Here is a 20,092-nt window from a genome sequence, read left to right as displayed (position 1 = left end):
TATGGAGGAGCCGGAGTGTGATAATAACTCCCCGGGGTGTGAGCGGCCAGTTATGGAGGAGCCGGAGTGTGATAATAACCCCCCGGGGTGTGAGCGGCCAGTTATGGAGGAGCCGGAGTGTGATAATACCCCCCCGGGGTGTGAGCGGCCACGTATGGAGGAGCCGGAGTGTGATAATAACCCCCGGGGTGTGACCGGCCAGTTATGGAGGAGCCGGAGTGTGATAATAACCCCCCGGGGTGTGAGCGGCCAGTTATGGAGGAGCCGGAGTGTGATAATAACTCCCCGGGGTGTGAGCGGCCAGTTATGGAGGAGCCGGAGTGTGATAATAACCCCCGGGGTGTGAGCGGCCAGTTATGGAGGAGCCGGAGTGTGATAATAACCCCCCCCAGGGGTGTGAGCGGCCAGATATGGAGGAGCCGGAGTGTGATAATAACCCCCGGGGTGTGAGCGGCCAGTTATGGAGGAGCCGGAGTGTGATAATAACCCCCGGGGTGTGAGCGGCCAGTTATGGAGGAGCCGGAGTGTGATAATAACCCCCCGGGGTGTGACCGGCCAGTTATGGAGGAGCCGCAGTGTGATAATAACCCCCCGGGGTGTGAGCGGCCAGTTATGGAGGAGCCGGAGTGTGATAATAACCCCCGGGGTGTGAGCGGCCAGTTATGGAGGAGCCGGAGTGTGATAATAACCCCCCGGGGTGTGAGCGGCCAGTTATGGAGGAGGAGGAGTGTGATAATAACTCCCCGGGGTGTGAGCGGCCAGTTATGGAGGAGCCGGAGTGTGATAACCCCCCGGGGTGTGAGCAGCCAGTTATGGAGGAGCCGGAGTGTGATAATAACCCCCCGGGGTGTGAGCGGCCAGTTATGGAGGAGCCGGAGTGTGATAATAACCCCCCGGGGTGTGAGCGGCCAGTTATGGAGGAGCCGGAGTGTGATAATAACCCCCCGGGGTGTGAGCGACCAGTTATGGAGGAGCCGGAGTGTGATAATAACTCCCCGGGGTGTGACCGGCCAGTTATGGAGGAGCCGGAGTGTGATAATAACCCCCCGGGGTGTGAGCGGCCAGTTATGGAGGAGCCGGAGTGTGATAATAACCCCCGGGGTGTGAGCGGCCAGTTATGGAGGAGCCGGAGTGTGATAATAACCCCCCGGGGTGTGATAATAACTCCCCGGGGTGTGAGCGGCCAGTTATGGAGGAGGAGGAGTGTGATAATAACCCCCGGGGTGTGAGCGGCCAGTTATGGAGGAGCCGGAGTGTGATAATAACCCCCGGGGTGTGAGCGGCCAGTTATGGAGGAGCCGGAGTGTGATAATAACCCCCCGGGGCGTGAGCGGCCGGTTATGGAGGAGCCGGAGTGTGATAATAACCCCCGGGGTGTGAGCGGCCAGTTATGGAGGAGCCGGAGTGTGATAATAACCCCCGGGGTGTGACCGGCCAGTTATGGAGGAGCCGGAGTGTGATAATAACCCCCTGGGGTGTGAGCGGCCAGTTATGGAGGAGCCGGAGTGTGATAATAACCCCCGGGGTGTGAGCGGCCAGTTATGGAGGAGCCGGAGTGTGATAATAACCCCCCGGGGTGTGAGCGGCCAGTTATGGTGGAGCCGGAGTGTGATAATAACCCCCGGGGTGTGAGCGGCCAGTTATGGAGGAGGCGGAGTGTGATAATAACCCCCCGGGGTGTGAGCGGCCAGTTATGGAGGAGCCGGAGTGTGATAATAACCCCCCGGGGTGTGACCGGCCAGTTATGGAGGAGCCGGAGTGTGATAATAACCCCCCGGGGTGTGACCGGCCAGTTATGGAGGAGCCGGAGTGTGATAATAACCCCCAGGGTGTGAGCGGCCAGTTATGGAGGAGCCGGAGTGTGATAATAACCCCCGGGGTGTGAGCGGCCAGTTATGGAGGAGCCGGAGTGTGATAATAACCCCCCGGGGTGTGACCGGCCAGTTATGGAGGAGCCGGAGTGTGATAATAACCCCCCGGGGTGTGACCGGCCAGTTATGGAGGAGCCGGAGTGTGATAATAACTCCCTGGTGTGTGAGCGACCAGTTATGGAGGAGGAGGAGTGTGATAATAACCCCCGGGGTGTGAGCGGCCAGTTATGGAGGAGCCGGAGTGTGATAATAACCCCCCGGGGTGTGACCAGCCAGTTATGGAGGAGCCGGAGTGTGATAATAACCCCCCGGGGTGTGACCAGCCAGTTATGGAGGAGCCGGAGTGTGATAATAACCCCCCGGGGTGTGAGCGGCCAGTTATGGAGGAGCCGGAGTGTGATAATAACCCCCCGGGGTGTGAGCGGCCAGTTATGGAGGAGCCGGAGTGTGATAATAACCCCCCGGGGTGTGAGCGGCCAGTTATGGAGGAGCCGGAGTGTGATAATAACCCCCCCCAGGGGTGTGAGCGGCCAGATATGGAGGAGCCGGAGTGTGATAATAACCCCCGGGGTGTGAGCGGCCAGTTATGGAGGAGCCGGAGTGTGATAATAACCCCCGGGGTGTGAGCGGCCAGTTATGGAGGAGCCGGAGTGTGATAATAACCCCCCGGGGTGTGACCGGCCAGTTATGGAGGAGCCGCAGTGTGATAATAACCCCCCGGGGTGTGAGCGGCCAGTTATGGAGGAGCCGGAGTGTGATAATAACCCCCGGGGTGTGAGCGGCCAGTTATGGAGGAGCCGGAGTGTGATAATAACCCCCCGGGGTGTGAGCGGCCAGTTATGGAGGAGGAGGAGTGTGATAATAACACCCCGGGGTGTGAGCGGCCAGTTATGGAGGAGCCGGAGTGTGATAATAACCCCCCGGGGTGTGAGCGGCCAGTTATGGAGGAGCCGGAGTGTGATAATAACCCCCGGGGTGTGACTGGCCAGTTATGGAGGAGCCGGAGTGTGATAATAACCCCCCGGGGTGTGAGCGGCCAGTTATGGAGGAGCCGGAGTGTGATAACCCCCCGGGGTGTGAGCAGCCAGTTATGGAGGAGGAGTGTGATAATAACTCCCCGGGGTGTGAGCGGCCAGTTATGGAGGAGCCGGAGTGTGATAATAACCCCCCGGGGTGTGAGCGGCCAGTTATGGAGGAGCCGGAGTGTGATAATAACCCCCCGGGGTGTGAGCGGCCAGTTATGGAGGAGCCGCAGTGTGATAATAACCCCCCGGGGTGTGAGCGGCCAGTTATGGAGGAGCCGGAGTGTGATAATAACCCCCGGGGTGTGAGCGGCCAGTTATGGAGGAGCCGGAGTGTGATAATAACCCCCCGGGGTGTGAGCGGCCAGTTATGGAGGAGGAGGAGTGTGATAATAACTCCCCGGGGTGTGAGCGGCCAGTTATGGAGGAGCCGGAGTGTGATAATAACCCCCCGGGGTGTGAGCGGCCAGTTATGGAGGAGCCGGAGTGTGATAATAACCCCCGGGGTGTGACTGGCCAGTTATGGAGGAGCCGGAGTGTGATAATAACCCCCCGGGGTGTGAGCGGCCAGTTATGGAGGAGCCGGAGTGTGATAACCCCCCGGGGTGTGAGCGGCCAGTTATGGAGGAGGAGTGTGATAATAACTCCCCGGGGTGTGAGCGGCCAGTTATGGAGGAGCCGGAGTGTGATAATAACCCCCCGGGGTGTGAGCGGCCAGTTATGGAGGAGCCGGAGTGTGATAATAACCCCCCGGGGTGTGAGCGGCCAGTTATGGAGGAGCCGGAGTGTGATAATAACCCCCCGGGGTGTGAGCGGCCAGTTATGGAGGAGCCGGAGTGTGATAATAACCCCCCGGGGTGTGAGCGACCAGTTATGGAGGAGCCGGAGTGTGATAATAACTCCCCGGGGTGTGACCGGCCAGTTATGGAGGAGCCGGAGTGTGATAATAACCCCCCGGGGTGTGAGCGGCCAGTTATGGAGGAGCCGGAGTGTGATAATAACCCCCCGGGGTGTGAGCGGCCAGTTATGGAGGAGCCGGAGTGTGATAATAACCCCCCGGGGTGTGATAATAACTCCCCGGGGTGTGAGCGGCCAGTTATGGAGGAGCTGGAGTGTGATAACCCCCCGGGGTGTGAGCGGCCAGTTATGGAGGAGGAGGAGTGTGATAATAACCCCCCGGGGCGTGAGCGGCCGGTTATGGAGGAGCCGGAGTGTGATAATAACCCCCGGGGTGTGAGCGGCCAGTTATGGAGGAGCCGGAGTGTGATAATAACCCCCGGGGTGTGACCGGCCAGTTATGGAGGAGCCGGAGTGTGATAATAACCCCCTGGGGTGTGAGCGGCCAGTTATGGAGGAGCCGGAGTGTGATAATAACCCCCGGGGTGTGAGCGGCCAGTTATGGAGGAGCCGGAGTGTGATAATAACCCCCCGGGGTGTGAGCGGCCAGTTATGGTGGAGCCGGAGTGTGATAATAACCCCCGGGGTGTGAGCGGCCAGTTATGGAGGAGGCGGAGTGTGATAATAACCCCCCGGGGTGTGAGCGGCCAGTTATGGAGGAGCCGGAGTGTGATAATAACCCCCCGGGGTGTGACCGGCCAGTTATGGAGGAGCCGGAGTGTGATAATAACCCCCCGGGGTGTGACCGGCCAGTTATGGAGGAGCCGGAGTGTGATAATAACCCCCAGGGTGTGACCGGCCAGTTATGGAGGAGCCGGAGTGTGATAATAACCCTCCGGGGTGTGACCGGCCAGTTATGGAGGAGCCGGAGTGTGATAATAACTCCCTGGTGTGTGAGCGACCAGTTATGGAGGAGGAGGAGTGTGATAATAACCCCCGGGGTGTGAGCGGCCAGTTATGGAGGAGCCGGAGTGTGATAATAACCCCCCGGGGTGTGACCAGCCAGTTATGGAGGAGCCGGAGTGTGATAATAACCCCCCGGGGTGTGAGCGACCAGTTATGGAGGAGCCGGAGTGTGATAATAACCCCCCGGGGTGTGAGCGGCCAGTTATAGAGGAGCTGGAGTGTGATAATAACCCCCCTGGGGTGTGAGCGGCCAGTTATGGAGGAGGAGGAGTGTGATAATAACCCCCCGGGGTGTGAGCGGCCAGTTATGGAGGAGCCGGAGTGTGATAATAACCCCCCGGGGTGTGAGCGGCCAGTTATGGAGGAGCCGGAGTGTGATAATAACCCCCCGGGGTGTGAGCGGCCAGTTATGGAGGAGCCGGAGTGTGATAATAACCCCCCGGGGTGTGAGCGGCCAGTTATGGAGGAGCCGGAGTGTGATAATAACCCCCGGGGTGTGACCGGCCAGTTATGGAGGAGCCGGAGTGTGATAATAACCCCCCGGGGTGTGAGCGGCCAGTTATGTAGGAGCCGGAGTGTGATAATAACTCCCCGGGGTGTGAGCGGCCAGTTACAGAGGAGGAGGAGTGTGATAATAACCCCCGGGGTGTGACCGGCCAGTTATGGAGGAGCCGGACTGTGATAATAACCCCCCGGGGTGTGAGCAGCCAGTTACAGAGGAGGAGGAGTGTGATAATAACCCCCGGGGTGTGACCGGCCAGTTATGGAGGAGCCGGAGTGTGATAATAACCCCCGGGGTGTGAGCGGCCAGTTATGGAGGAGCCGGAGTGTGATAATAACCCCCCGGGGTGTGAGCGGCCAGTTATGGAGGAGATGGAGTGTGATAATAACTCCCCGGGGTGTGAGCGGCCAGTTATGGAGGAGCCGGAGTGTGATAATAACTCCCCGGGGTGTGACCGGCCAGTTATGGAGGAGCCGGAGTGTGATAATAACCCCCGGGGGTGTGAGCGGCCAGTTATGGAGGAGGCGGAGTGTGATAATAACCCCCCGGGGTGTGACCGGCCAGTTATGGGGGAGCCGGAGTGTGATAATAACCCCCCGGGGTGTGAGCGGCCAGTTATGGAGGAGCCGGAGTGTGATAATAACCCCCCGGGGTGTGAGCGGCCAGTTATGGAGGAGCCGGAGTGTGATAATAACCCCCCGGGGTGTGAGCGGCCAGTTATGGAGGAGCCAGGAGTGTGATAATAACCCCCCGGGGTGTGAGCGGCCAGTTATGGAGGAGCCGGAGTGTGATAATAACCCCCCGGGGTGTGAGCGGCCAGTTATGGAGGAGCCGGAGTGTGATAATAACTCCCCGGGGTGTGAGCGGCCAGTTATGGAGGAGCCGGAGTGTGATAATAACCCCCCGGGGTGTGAGCGGCCAGTTATGGAGGAGCCGGAGTGTGATAATAACCCCCCGGGGTGTGACCGGCCAGTTATGGAGGAGCCGGAGTGTGATAATAACCCCCCGGGGTGTGAGCGGCCAGTTATGGAGGAGCCGCAGTGTGATAATAACTCCCCGGGGTGTGACCGGCCAGTTATGGAGGAGCCGGAGTGTGATAATAACTCCCGGGGTGTGAGCGGCCAGTTATGGAGGAGCTGGAGTGTGATAATAACTCCCGGGGTGTGAGCGGCCAGTTATGGAGGAGCCGGAGTGTGATAATAACCCCTGGGGTGTGAGCGGCCAGTTATGGAGGAGCCGGAGTGTGATAATAACCCCCCGGGGTGTGAGCGGCCAGTTATGGAGGAGCCGGAGTGTGATAATAACCCCCCGGGGTGTGACCGGCCAGTTATGGAGGAGCCGGAGTGTGATAATAACCCCCCGGGGTGTGACCGGCCAGTTATGGAGGAGCCGGAGTGTGATAACCCCCCGGGGTGTGAGCGGCCAGTTATGTAGGAGCCGGAGTGTGATAATAACTCCCCGGGGTGTGAGCGGCCAGTTATGGAGGAGCCGGAGTGTGATAATAACCCCCCGGGGTGTGAGCGGCCAGTTATGGAGGAGCCGGAGTGTGATAATAACCCCCGGGGTGTGAGCGGCCAGTTATGGAGGAGCCGCAGTGTGATAATAACCCCCGGGGTGTGAGCGGCCAGTTATGGAGGAGCCGGAGTGTGATAATAACCCCCCGGGGTGTGAGCGGCCAGTTATGGAGGAGCCGGAGTGTGATAATAACCCCCGGGGTGTGAGCGGCCAGTTATGGAGGAGGAGGAGTTGTTTCCTGATAAAATTCAGGAGTCTGAGCGGCGGCTTACCGACTCCAGAGCTCTTGGCCGTACACAATATAAGTTCTCTATAATGGAGGCTAGTAGATGCATTGCACCTGCCTGCACTAGTGCCCCCTGCAGCGCCATCTCTGCCATCACCATATAAGAGAAACAGATCACTGATCTCAGGGAGACCAGCCAAACGATAAGACTGCCGGTTAAAGCGCTCAATGCAGTGAAATCCTAGGTGCATTGCTCCCTGCGTAACATGAATATGCAAAAGAAGAGCCTATATAAGAGACAGCCAGCAGAAACTATGGGATCTAAACCTGCAAAGGATTGTGGGAGCCTTCAGCACACAGGTCCCCAGCAGTCAGGTAAAAAGAGGGGAGGGTCACTGTCCTGGAAGGATGGAGGAGTGAGCAGACAAATCCCCCAAACTACACCCCACAGGATCCATCCCCCCTATACTACACCCCACAGGACCCGTCCCCCCTATACTACACCCCACAGGACCCGTCCCCCCTATACTACACCCCACAGGACCCGTCCCCCTATACTACACCCCACAGGACCCGTCCCCCCTATACTACACCCCACAGGACCCATCCCCCCTATACTACACCCCACAGGACCCGTCCCCCCTATACTACACCCCACAGGACCCGTCCCCCCCTATACTACACCCCACAGGACCCGTCCCCCCCTATACTACACCCCACAGGACCCGTCCCCCCCTATACTACACCCCACAGGATCCATCCCCCCCTATACTCCACCCCCCAGGACCCGTCCCCCCTATACTACACCCCACAGGACCCGTCCCCCCTATACTACACCCCACAGGACCCGTCCCCCCTATACTACACCCCACAGGACCCGTCCCCCCTATACTACACCCCACAGGACTCGTCCCCCTATACTACACCCCACAGGACTCGTCCCCCTATACTACACCCCACAGGACTCGTCCCCCCTATACTACACCCCACAGGACCCGTCCCCCCTATACTACACCCCACAGGACCCATCCCCCCTATACTACACCCCACAGGACCCGTCCCCCCTATACTACACCCCACAGGACCCGTCCCCTACACTACACCACAGAGCAGGGCTGAAACATCGAAGTCTCTTCCTGTTAGATCTTTGCACGGTTGTTCTGAAATCTCTGGTAGTCATCGATGTAATACGGAAATGGCCGCTGTGGGTAGTTGAGGCGTGGAGCCGTAGGGTGTGATGGCAGAGGCCGTGTAATCATCGGCATTACTAGAGGTCCTATGAGACAAGCGGCTCAGCCCAGAAGGCGGCTTTATTGAGGTGTGACCTGGGCCGTGTATTTACTGGCTGGTGGGAGCTGGAATCTCCATCATCCGTCACATGAATGTGGAGAAGACTCGTCCTCTACCTACAGGCACTCACCTTCTTGTCCTGACATTTGAAGATGTTCCAGCAAATCACACCCAAAAATTTTGTCCTTGACGGTCTTTTTCTTCACTCTCTGCCTGGCCTTCATGGCTAGTGACATGGCTGTGGACGTCTACCGCTGGTAGATTTAGTGCATCCTTCGGCACCTGTTGTGATCCCACCTTGGTTATCGATGCTTAGTTTGCTGCAGATAAGATGAAGAACTTAATAGTGCACAGGAAGTGGTAGAGGAAGCAGCCGTGTTACAGAGCCGATTAGCACCGTGACGTGACGAGCATTGCACCAATCTCCTGCCCCTTTTCAGCTCGGAGTGTAATGAACATACATTTAGAGGAAGCCTGAGTTACTGAGAACCACATCCTGCTCTGAGCATCACCCAAACCGCAGAACATTGTAACTTTGAGAGTGAGGAGCAGCTTGTTCTGTAGGACACTATGGTCTACATGACCCAGCCCATGGTGCCTGTGATGGAAGAGCAGGAGTTGTTCTGTAGGACACTATGGTCTACATGACCCAGCCCATGGTGCCTGTGATGGAAGAGCAGGAGTTGTTCTGTAGGACACTATGGTCTTTATGACCCAACCCATGGTGCCTGTGATGGAAGAGCAGGAGTTGTTCTGTAGGACACTATGGTCTTTATGACCCAACCCATGGTGCCTGTGATGGAAGAGCAGGAGTTGTTCTGTAGGACACTATGGTCTTTATGACCCAACCCATGGTGCCTGTGATGGAAGAGCAGGAGTTGTTCTGTAGGACACTATGGTCTTTATGACCCAACCCATGGTGCCTGTGATGGAAGAGCAGGAGTTGTTCTGTAGGACACTATGGTCTTTATGACCCAACCCATGGTGCCTGTGATGGAAGAGCAGGAGTTGTTCTGTAGGACACTATGGTCTTCATGACCCAACCCATGGTGCCTGTGATGGAAGAGGAGTTGTTCTGTAGGACACTATGGTCTTCATGACCCAACCCATGGTGCCTGTGATGGAAGAGCAGGAGTTGTTCTGTAGGACACTATGGTCTTCATGACCCAACCCATGGTGCCTGTGATGGAAGAGCAGGAGTTGTTCTGTAGGACACTATGGTCTTCATGACCCAACCCATGGTGCCTGTGATGGAAGAGCAGGAGTTGTTCTGTAGGACACTATGGTCTTTATGACCCAACCCATGGTGCCTGTGATGGAAGAGCAGGAGTTGTTCTGTAGGACACTATGGTCTTTATGACCCAACCCATGGTGCCTGTGATGGAAGAGCAGGAGTTGTTCTGTAGGACACTATGGTCTTTATGACCCAACCCATGGTGCCTGTGATGGAAGAGCAGGAGTTGTTCTGTAGGACACTATGGTCTTTATGACCCAACCCATGGTGCCTGTGATGGAAGAGCAGGAGTTGTTCTGTAGGACACTATGGTCTTCATGACCCAACCCATGGTGCCTGTGATGGAAGAGGAGTTGTTCTGTAGGACACTATGGTCTTCATGACCCAACCCATGGTGCCTGTGATGGAAGAGCAGGAGTTGTTCTGTAGGACACTATGGTCTTCATGACCCAACCCATGGTGCCTGTGATGGAAGAGCAGGAGTTGTTCTGTAGGACACTATGGTCTTTATGACCCAACCCATGGTGCCTGTGATGGAAGAGCAGGAGTTGTTCTGTAGGACACTATGGTCTTCATGACCCAACCCATGGTGCCTGTGATGGAAGAGCAGGAGTTGTTCTGTAGGACACTATGGTCTTTATGACCCAACCCATGGTGCCTGTGATGGAAGAGCAGGAGTTGTTCTGTAGGACACTATGGTCTTTATGACCCAACCCATGGTGCCTGTGATGGAAGAGCAGGAGTTGTTCTGTAGGACACTATGGTCTTTATGACCCAACCCATGGTGCCTGTGATGGAAGAGCAGGAGTTGTTCTGTAGGACACTATGGTCTTTATGATCCAACCCATGGTGCCTGTGATGGAAGAGCAGGAGTTGTGGATGTCCTGCTGGAAAATGGGTTGTGGTGTAGAAGTACAAGAGCCCAAACCTTCCAGCTCTGAAGATGAGATGCAGACGTTCTCCAGTGTTTGACCAGTCACCATCTCTACCATCCATTCCCACCGCCGGTCAGAAGAACCAGAAGGTGTCACCGTGTACAGTTAATGAAGACATTCACACAAGATCATTTCAAATCCCAGTTGTAATTTGTAGACATTGAACTTCAAGTATTGATCAGCTATGTACAAGAATTTCCCTGCAATGAAGATAACAACGACCCATCTCAACATAAATACCGTATGTAGAAAATCTGTACAGCACATATAAATAGCCCAGACATCTCTTACACATCCTAGAGGGAAGGGAGCTGTACAGTAATATATACAAATACCAGGGGGGGCCCCATTCCCTGGGACGTAGGGCTTCCATTCCTAGGATCAGCAACGGTCCTCAATCACCCCACCCTGCCGTCCGTCACTAGGATGGGTTGTACTGGGGATGGGAGGGGGTGTAACAAAGAGTACCTATTCTGATGGGTGGGGGGGGGGGGATTATTTTAGTCCTATAAACAATATCACAGTAGTCCTGACTCATGCTAGAGGGTTGGCGCTTCCTCTTCTTGGCGTTGACCAGTGACGCGGCCGTTCACCCACAGTACAACAAGTACACATTGCCCTCATTTACTACGCCAAGAAGGGCTGAGAAAATCCCGCAGGCTACAGCCTGTTCCTGACCCAGATGAGAAGATCCAAGAGAGTCCCATCCGTGAAGATGCAGCAGACATGGCGGTGCTGGTGGACAGAAGAGGTTATGGTAGCACAATGACCAGCTCCGGAGTTCTCGATGGCAGGAGGCATGGAAGGCTCGGGACAATAATCCAGTCTAGCAGTGGGCCACATGATGTCCTACTGGAGCGGCCGATTAGCAGTGCATTACCAGAGAGTGTCACGGCTCCTTGTCCACAGTGGAAGAGTCGTCTAGGAATGGGGTGTCCCAGCTATACCAGGTGTCCTCGGCCATTGATGTAGATCCCATTCGCAGTTGGTTTGGCTCGTAGAGTCCCATTCTCCTGATAGAAATGGCTCATGCCCTGCTTAATAAACGGCTGTGTAGACAAGATGCCGCTGCTCCCTCGCTCACTTAGCTCAAGTTCTTTTATTTCCAGAAGTTCATCCAGCACCTCCTCCTCCTCCTCTTCCCTGAAGTCCTCATCTGGAACCGTGGCCAGCAGTTCTGTCTGAGTCTCGATCTCCCGTACAGTGGTCAGCGTGGAGTAGCTGCGTCTGTCCGCCTCTTCCCCCTGAAAAGCAAGAGAACATCGTGGGGTCAAGAAACATGGCCAGTCCCATGTAACCGATCTCCTCCAAGGACGGGGCTAGCCGGAACCTCTGCTGGACTGCAGTACGGACATAGCATTATGCCATGGTGCAAGCTCTAGTGAAATGTATGGACTGGACCAGGGCTGGAGACTTCCGGGATGCAGTGTGTGTGATCGGGGCTGGAGACTTCCGGGATGCAGTGTATGTGATCGGGGCTGGAGGCTTCCGGGATGCAGTGTATGTGATCGGGGCTGGAGGCTTCCGGGATGCAGTGTGTGTGATCGGGGCTGGAGACTTCCGGGATGCAGTGTGTGTGCATCCCGGAAGTCTCCAGCCCCGATCACACACACTGCATCCCGGAAGTCTCCAGCCCCGATCAGTGTGTGTGATCGGGGCTGGAGACTTCCGGGATGTACCATACATTGTATGTGATCGGGGCTGGAGACTTCCCGGATGTATCATACACTGTATGTGATCGGGGCTGGAGACTTCCGGGATGCAGTGTATGTGATCGGGGCTGGAGACTTCCGGGATGCAGTGTATGTGATCGGGGCTGGAGGCTTCCGGGATGCAGTGTGTGTGATCGGGGCTGGAGACTTCCGGGATGCAGTGTGTGTGATCGGGGCTGGAGACTTCCGGGATGCAGTGTGTGTGATCGGGGCTGGAGACTTCCGGGATGTACCATACATTGTATGTGATCGGGGCTGGAGACTTCCCGGATGTATCATACACTGTATATGACAGGAGTGATCGGGGCTGGAGACTTCCCGGATGTATCATACATTGTATGTGATCGGGGCTGGAGACTTCCGGGATGCAGTGTGTGTGATCGGGGCTGGAGACTTCCGGGATGTACCATACATTGTATGTGATCGGGGCTGAAGACTTCCCGGATGTATCATACACTGTATGTGATCGGGGCTGGAGACTTCCGGGATGCAGTGTATGTGATCGGGGCTGGAGACTTCCCGATTGCTGTGTATGTGATCGGGGCTGGAGACTTCCGGGATGCAGTGTATGTGATCGGGGCTGGAGACTTCCGGGATGCAGTGTGTGTGATCGGGGCTGGAGACTTCCGGGATGTACCATACATTGTATGTGATCGGGGCTGGAGACTTCCCGGATGTATCATACACTGTATATGACAGGAGTGATCGGGGCTGGAGACTTCCCGGATGTATCATACACTGTATGTGATCGGGGCTGGAGACTTCCGGGATGCAGTGTATGTGATCGGGGCTGGAGACTTCCGGGATGCAGTGTATGTGATCGGGGCTGGAGACTTCCGGGATGCAGTGTATGTGATCGGGGCTGGAGACTTCCGGGATGCAGTGTATGTGATCAGGGCTGGAGACTTCCGGGATGCAGTGTATGTGATCGGGGCTGGAGACTTCCCGATTGCTGTGTATGTGATCGGGGCTGGAGACTTCCGGGATGCAGTGTATGTGATCGGGGCTGGAGACTTCCGGGATGCAGTGTATGTGATCGGGGCTGGAGACTTCCGGGATGCAGTGTATGTGATCGGGGCTGGAGACTTCCCGATTGCTGTGTATGTGATCGGGGCTGGAGACTTCCGGGATGCAGTGTATGTGATCGGGGCTGGAGACTTCCGGGATGCAGTGTATGTGATCGGGGCTGGAGACTTCCCGATTGCTGTGTATGTGATCGGGGCTGGAGACTTCCCGATTGCTGTGTATGTGATCGGGGCTGGAGACTTCCGGGATGCAGTGTATGTGATCGGGGCTGGAGACTTCCGGGATGCAGTGTATGTGATCGGGGCTGGAGACTTCCGGGATGCAGTGTATGTGATCGGGGCTGGAGACTTCCCGATTGCTGTGTATGTGATCGGGGCTGGAGACTTCCGGGATGCAGTGTATGTGATCGGGGCTGGAGACTTCCCGATTGCTGTGTAGGGATAGAGGAGGGGTCTCACCATCATGGAGCTGATACTGGGGTCCCGCAGGCTGTCCGGGTGATGTCCTCGCAGGTGCAGACTCTCCTCTAACTACAAACACAGAATATAGTGGTGAGTTGTGTATATAATATATATCTATAGACTCCATATACACACACACACACACACACACACTGCAGCCAGCTCTCCCGACACACACACTGCAGCCAGCTCTCCCGACACACACACACACACACACACACACTGCAGCCAGCTCTCCCGACACACACACACACACACACTGCAGCCAGCTCTCCCGACACACACACTGCAGCCAGCTCTCCCGACACACACACTGCAGCCAGCTCTCCCAACACACACACTGCAGCCAGCTCTCCCGACACACACACTGCAGCCAGCTCTCCCGACACACACACACTACAGCCAGCTCTCCCAACACACACACACACACACACACTGCAGCCAGCTCTCCTGACACACACACACACTGCAGCCAGCTCTCCCGACACACACACACACTGCAGCCAGCTCTCCCGACACACACACACACTGCAGCCAGCTCTCCCGACACACACACACACTGCAGCCAGCTCTCCCGACACACACACACACACTGCAGCCAGCTCTCCCGACACACACACACACACACACTGCAGCCAGCTCTCCTAACACACACACACTGCAGCCAGCTCTCCCAACACACACACACACTGCAGCCAGCTCTCCCGACACACACACACACACCCTGCAGCCAGCTCTCCCGACACACACACACACACTGCAGCCATCTCTCCCGACACACACACACACTGCAGCCATCTCTCCCGACACACACACACACTGCAGCCAGCTCTCCCAACACACACACACTGCAGCCAGCTCTCCCGACACACACACACACACACACTGCAGGCAGATCTCTCGACACACACACACACTGCAGCCAGCTCTCCCGACACACACACACACACACACACACACTGCAGCCAGCTCTCCCGACACACACACACACACACACTGCAGCCAGCTCTCCCGACACACACACACACACACACACACTGCAGCCAGCTCTCCTGACACACACACACACTGCAGCCAGCTCTCCCAACACACACACACTGCAGCCAGCTCTCCCAACACACACACACACACTGCAGCCAGCTCTCCCGACACACACACACACACACACACACACTGCAGCCATCTCTCCCGACACACACACACACACACTGCAGCCAGCTCTCCCAACACACACACACTGCAGCCAGCTCTCCCGACACACACACACACACACACTGCAGGCAGATCTCTCGACACACACACACACACTGCAGCCAGCTCTCCCGACACACACACACACACACACTGCAGGCAGATCTCTCGACACACACACACTGCAGCCAGCTCTCCCGACACACACACACACACACTGCAGCCAGCTCTCCCGACACACACACACTGCAGCCAGCTCTCCCAACACACACACACACTGCAGCCAGCTCTCCCGACACACACACACACTGCAGCCAGCTCTCCCAACACACACACACTGCAGCCAGCTCTCCCGACACACACACACACTGCAGCCAGCTCTCCCGACACACACACACACACACTGCAGCCAGCTCTCCCAACACACACACACTGCAGCCAGCTCTCCCGACACACACACACACACACTGCAGGCAGATCTCTCGACACACACACACACTGCAGCCAGCTCTCCCGACACACACACACACACACACTGCAGGCAGATCTCTCGACACACACACACTGCAGCCAGCTCTCCCGACACACACACACACACACACTGCAGCCAGCTCTCCCGACACACACACACACACACACTGCAGCAAGCTCTCCTGACACACACACACACACACACACACTGCAGCCAGCTCTCCTGACACACACACACACACACACACACACACACACACACACACACTGCAGCCTGCTCTCCCGACACACACACACACACACACACACACACACTGCAGCCAGCCATTGTATGTGATCGGAGTGGTCGGGGTCACACTGCAGCTGCCCTTCCAGGGGTGGATGTTATGTCTGTAATGTGTGTGTATACAGTATATACCCGCCTCCTGTGTGTGTGTACAGTATATACCCGCCTCCTGTGTGTATACAGTATATACCCGCCTCCTGTGTGTGTACAGTATATACCCGCCTCCTGTGTGTGTGTACAGTATATACCCGCCTCCTGTGTGTATACAGTATATACCCGCCTCCTGTGTGTGTGTACAGTATATACCTGCCTCCTGTGTGTATACAGTATATACCCGCCTCCTGTGTGTGTGTACAGTATATACCTGCCTCCTGTGTGTATACAGTATATACCCGCCTCCTGTGTATACAGTATATACCCGCCTCCTGTGTATACAGTATATACCCGCCTCCTGTGTATACAGTATATACCCGCCTCCTGTGTATACAGTATATACCCGCCTCCTGTGTGTATACAGTATATACCCGCCTCCTGTGTGTGTGCACAGTATATACCCGCCTCCTGTGTGTATACAGTATATACCCGCCTCCTGTGTATACAGTATATACCCGCCTCCTGTGTATACAGTATATACCCGCCTCCTGTGTGTACAGTATATACCCGCCTCCTGTGTATACAGTATATACCCGCCTCCTGTGTGTACAGTATATACCCGCCTCCTGTGTGTACAGTATATACCCGCCTCCTGTGTGTATACAGTATATACCCGCCTCCTGTGTATACAGTATATACCAGCCTCCTGTGTATACAGTATATACCCGCCTCCTGTGTGTGTGTACAGTATATACCCGCCTCCTGTGTGTGTATACAGTATATACCCGCCTCCTGTGTATACAGTATATACCCGCCTCCTGTGTATACAGTATATACCAGCCTCCTGTGTATACAGTATATACCCGCCTCCTGTGTATACAGTATATACCCGCCTCCTGTGTGTACAGTATATACCCGCCTCCTGTGTGTATACAGTATATACCCGCCTCCTGTGTGTATACAGTATATACCCGCCTCCTGTGTGTGTGTACAGTATATACCCGCCTCCTGTGTGTATACAGTATATACCCGCCTCCTGTGTGTATACAGTATATACCCGCCTCCTGTGTGTATACAGTATATACCCGCCTCCTGTGTGTATACAGTATATACCTGCATCCTTGTATCTGTACTTGCTGTGTTGGAGTTCAGTCTCCGGCGTGATGTCTGTCTGGATAACGTTGAAAGCTCCTCACTGCAATATACAAAGAGTGAGCAAATACCGTATACAGCCCCCCCCCCCGTATATACAGACCCCCCCCCCTGTATACAGCCCCCGCCCGTATATACAGACCCCCCCCCCTGTATACAGCCCACCCCCCTGTATACAGCCCACCCCCCCGCCCGTATATACAGACACCCCCCCTGTATACAGCCCCCCCCCGCCCGTATATACAGACCCCCCCCCTGTATACAGCCCCCCCCGCCCGTATATACAGACCCCCCCCTGAATACAGCCCCCCCCCCTGCCCGTATATATACAGACCCCCCCTGTATACAGCCCCCCCCCTGCCCGTATATACAGACACCCCCCCTGTATACAGCCCCCCCCCGCCCGTATATACAGACCCCCCCCCTGTATACAGCCCCCCCCGCCCGTATATACAGACCCCCCCCTGTTTACAGCCCCCCCCCCTGCCCGTATATATACAGACCCCCCCTGTATACAGCCCCCCCCCTGCCCGTATATATACAGACCCCCCCCTGTATACAGCCCCCCCCCCTGCCCGTATATACAGACCCCCCCCTGTATACAGACTTCCCCCGTATACAGCCCCCCCCGCCCGTATATACAGACCACCCCCTGTATACAGCCCCCCCGCCCGTATATACAGACACCCCCACTGTATACAGACACCTCCCTGTATACAGCCCCCCCGTATATAGACCCCCCCCTGTATACAGCCCCCCCCGCCCGTGTATACAGACTTGCCCCCCGTATATACAGAGCCCCCCTGTATACAGCAATATACAGAGAGAGTGACCAAATATACAGCCCCCCCCCACTGCAATATACAGAGTGACCAAATATACAGACCCCCCCACTGCAATATATACAGAGAGTGACCAAATATACAGCCCCCCCACTGCAATATATACAGAGAGTGACCAAGTATACAGCCCCCCCCCACTGCAATATACACAGAGAGTGACCAAATATACAGCCCCCCCCCACTGCAGTATATACAGAGTGACCAAATATACAGCCCCCCCCACTGCAATATACAGAGAGTGACCAAATATACAGCCCCCCCCCCCACTGCAATATACACAGAGAGAGTGACCAAATATACAGCCCCCCACTGCAGTATACAGAGAGACCAAATATACAGCCCCCCACTGCAATATACACAGAGAGTGACCAAATATACAGCCCCCCCCCACTGCAATATATACAGAGAGTGACCAAATATACAGCCCCCCCACTGCAATATATACAGAGAGACCAAATATACAGACCCCCCCACAGCTATATATACAGAGACCAAATATACAGCCCCCCCCCCACTGCAATATATACAGAGAGTGACCAAATATACAGCCCCCCCCCACTGCTATATACAGAGAGTGACCAAATATACAGCCCCCCACTACAATATATACAGAGAGTGACCAAATATACAGCCCCCCCCCACTGCTATATACAGAGAGTGACCAAATATACAGCCCCCCCCACTGCAATATACAGAGAGACCAAATATACAGACCCCCCCCCCACTGCAATATACACAGAGAGTGACCAAATATACAGACCCCCCCCCACTGCAATATACACAGAGAGTGACCAAATATACAGCCCCCCCACTGCAATATACACAGAGAGTGACCAAATATACAGCCCCCCCACTGCAATATATACAGAGAGTGACCAAATATACAGACCCCCCCCACTGCAATATACACAGAGAGTGACCAAATATACAGCCCCCCCACTGCAATATATACAGAGAGTGACCAAATATACAGCCCCCCCACACTGCAATATACAGAGTGACCAAATATACAGCCCCCCCCACTGCAATATATACAGAGAGTGACCAAATATACAGCCCCCCCACTGCAATATATACAGAGAGTGACCAAATATACAGCCCCCCCCACTGCAATATACACAGAGAGTGACCAAATATACAGCCCCCCCCCCACTGCAATATATACAGAGAGAGTGACCAAATATACAGCCCCCCCACTGCAATATACAGAGAGAGTGACCAAATATACAGACCCCCCCCCCACTGCAATATATACAGAGAGTGACCAAATATACAGCCCCCCCCCACTGCAATATATACAGAGAGTGACCAAATATACAGCCCCCCCCACTGCAATATACACAGAGAGTGACCAAATATACAGCCCCCCCACTGCAATATATACAGAGAGTGACCAAATATACAGCCCCCCCCCCACTGCAATATATACAGAGAGTGACCAAATATACAGCCCCCCCACTGCAGTATATACAGAGAGACCAAATATACAGACCCCCCCCCCCACTGCAATATACACAGAGAGTGACCAAATATACAGCCCCCCCCCACTGCAATATACACAGAGAGTGACCAAATATACAGCCCCCCCCCACTGCAATATACAGAGTGACCAAATATACAGCCCCCCCCACTGCAATATATACAGAGAGTGACCAAATATACAGACCCCCCCACTGCAATATATACAGAGAGTGACCAAATATACAGCCCCCCCCCACTGCAATATATACAGAGAGTGACCAAATATACAGCCCCCCCCACTGCAATATATACAGAGAGACCAAATATACAGCCCCCCCACTGCAATATACAGAGTGACCAAATATACAGACCCCCCCCCCCCCACTGCAATATACACAGAGAGTGACCAAATATACAGCCCCCCCCACTGCAATATACACAGAGACCAAATATACAGACCCCCCCCACTGCAATATACACAGAGAGTGACCAAATATACAGACCCCCACTGCAATATATACAGAGAGTGACCAAATATACAGCCCCCCCCACTGCAATATACACAGAGAGTGACCAAATATGCAGCCCCCCCCACTGCAATATACACAGAGAGTGACCAAATATACAGCCCCCCCCACACTGCAATATACACAGAGAGTGACCAAATATACAGCCCCCCCCACTGCAATATACAGAGAGTGACCAAATATACAGCCCCCCCACTGCAATATATACAGAGAGTGACCAAATATACAGACCCCCCCACTGCAATATACAGAGAGACCAAATATACAGCCCCCCCACTGCAATATATACAGAGAGTGACCAAATATACAGACCCCCCCCCACTACAATATACACAGAGACCAAATATACAGACCCCCCCCCCCACTGCAATATACAGAGAGTGACCAAATATACAGCCCCCCCCCACTGCAATATACAGAGAGAGTGACCAAATATACAGCCCCCCCACTGCAATATATACAGAGAGTGACC

At 55.2% G+C, this 20,092-nt stretch overlaps 2 protein-coding genes across 3 annotated transcripts in view; both read right to left on the bottom strand.

Moving 5' to 3' along the window:
• The window catches only part of ARHGAP30 (Rho GTPase activating protein 30), a 78,600-nt gene extending 70,038 nt beyond the window's left edge, over positions 1-8,562 (bottom strand). The window contains exon 1 of the mRNA XM_069950452.1: positions 8,360-8,562. Coding sequence (XP_069806553.1) covers positions 8,360-8,465 — 106 coding nt within the window. The 5' untranslated portion in view covers positions 8,466-8,562. The remainder of the gene's footprint in view (positions 1-8,359) is intronic.
• Positions 8,563-10,526: 1,964 nt separating this feature from the next.
• NECTIN4 (nectin cell adhesion molecule 4) overlaps positions 10,527-20,092 on the bottom strand; it is a 71,166-nt gene continuing 61,600 nt past the window's right edge. For both annotated transcript variants that reach the window (XM_069949930.1, XM_069949931.1), the window contains exons 7-9: positions 16,752-16,833; positions 13,595-13,666; positions 10,527-11,642 (exon numbers count right to left, since the gene is read on the bottom strand). In XM_069949930.1, the coding sequence (XP_069806031.1) occupies positions 11,340-11,642; positions 13,595-13,666; positions 16,752-16,833 (457 nt within the window). In that variant the 3' untranslated portion in view covers positions 10,527-11,339. The remainder of the gene's footprint in view (positions 11,643-13,594; positions 13,667-16,751; positions 16,834-20,092) is intronic.

The sequence above is a fragment of the Dendropsophus ebraccatus genome, chromosome 13, assembly GCF_027789765.1.
Source record: "Dendropsophus ebraccatus isolate aDenEbr1 chromosome 13, aDenEbr1.pat, whole genome shotgun sequence".
Lineage (NCBI taxonomy): Eukaryota > Metazoa > Chordata > Amphibia > Anura > Hylidae > Dendropsophus > Dendropsophus ebraccatus.
This window is presented reverse-complemented; position numbering and strand designations above follow the sequence as displayed.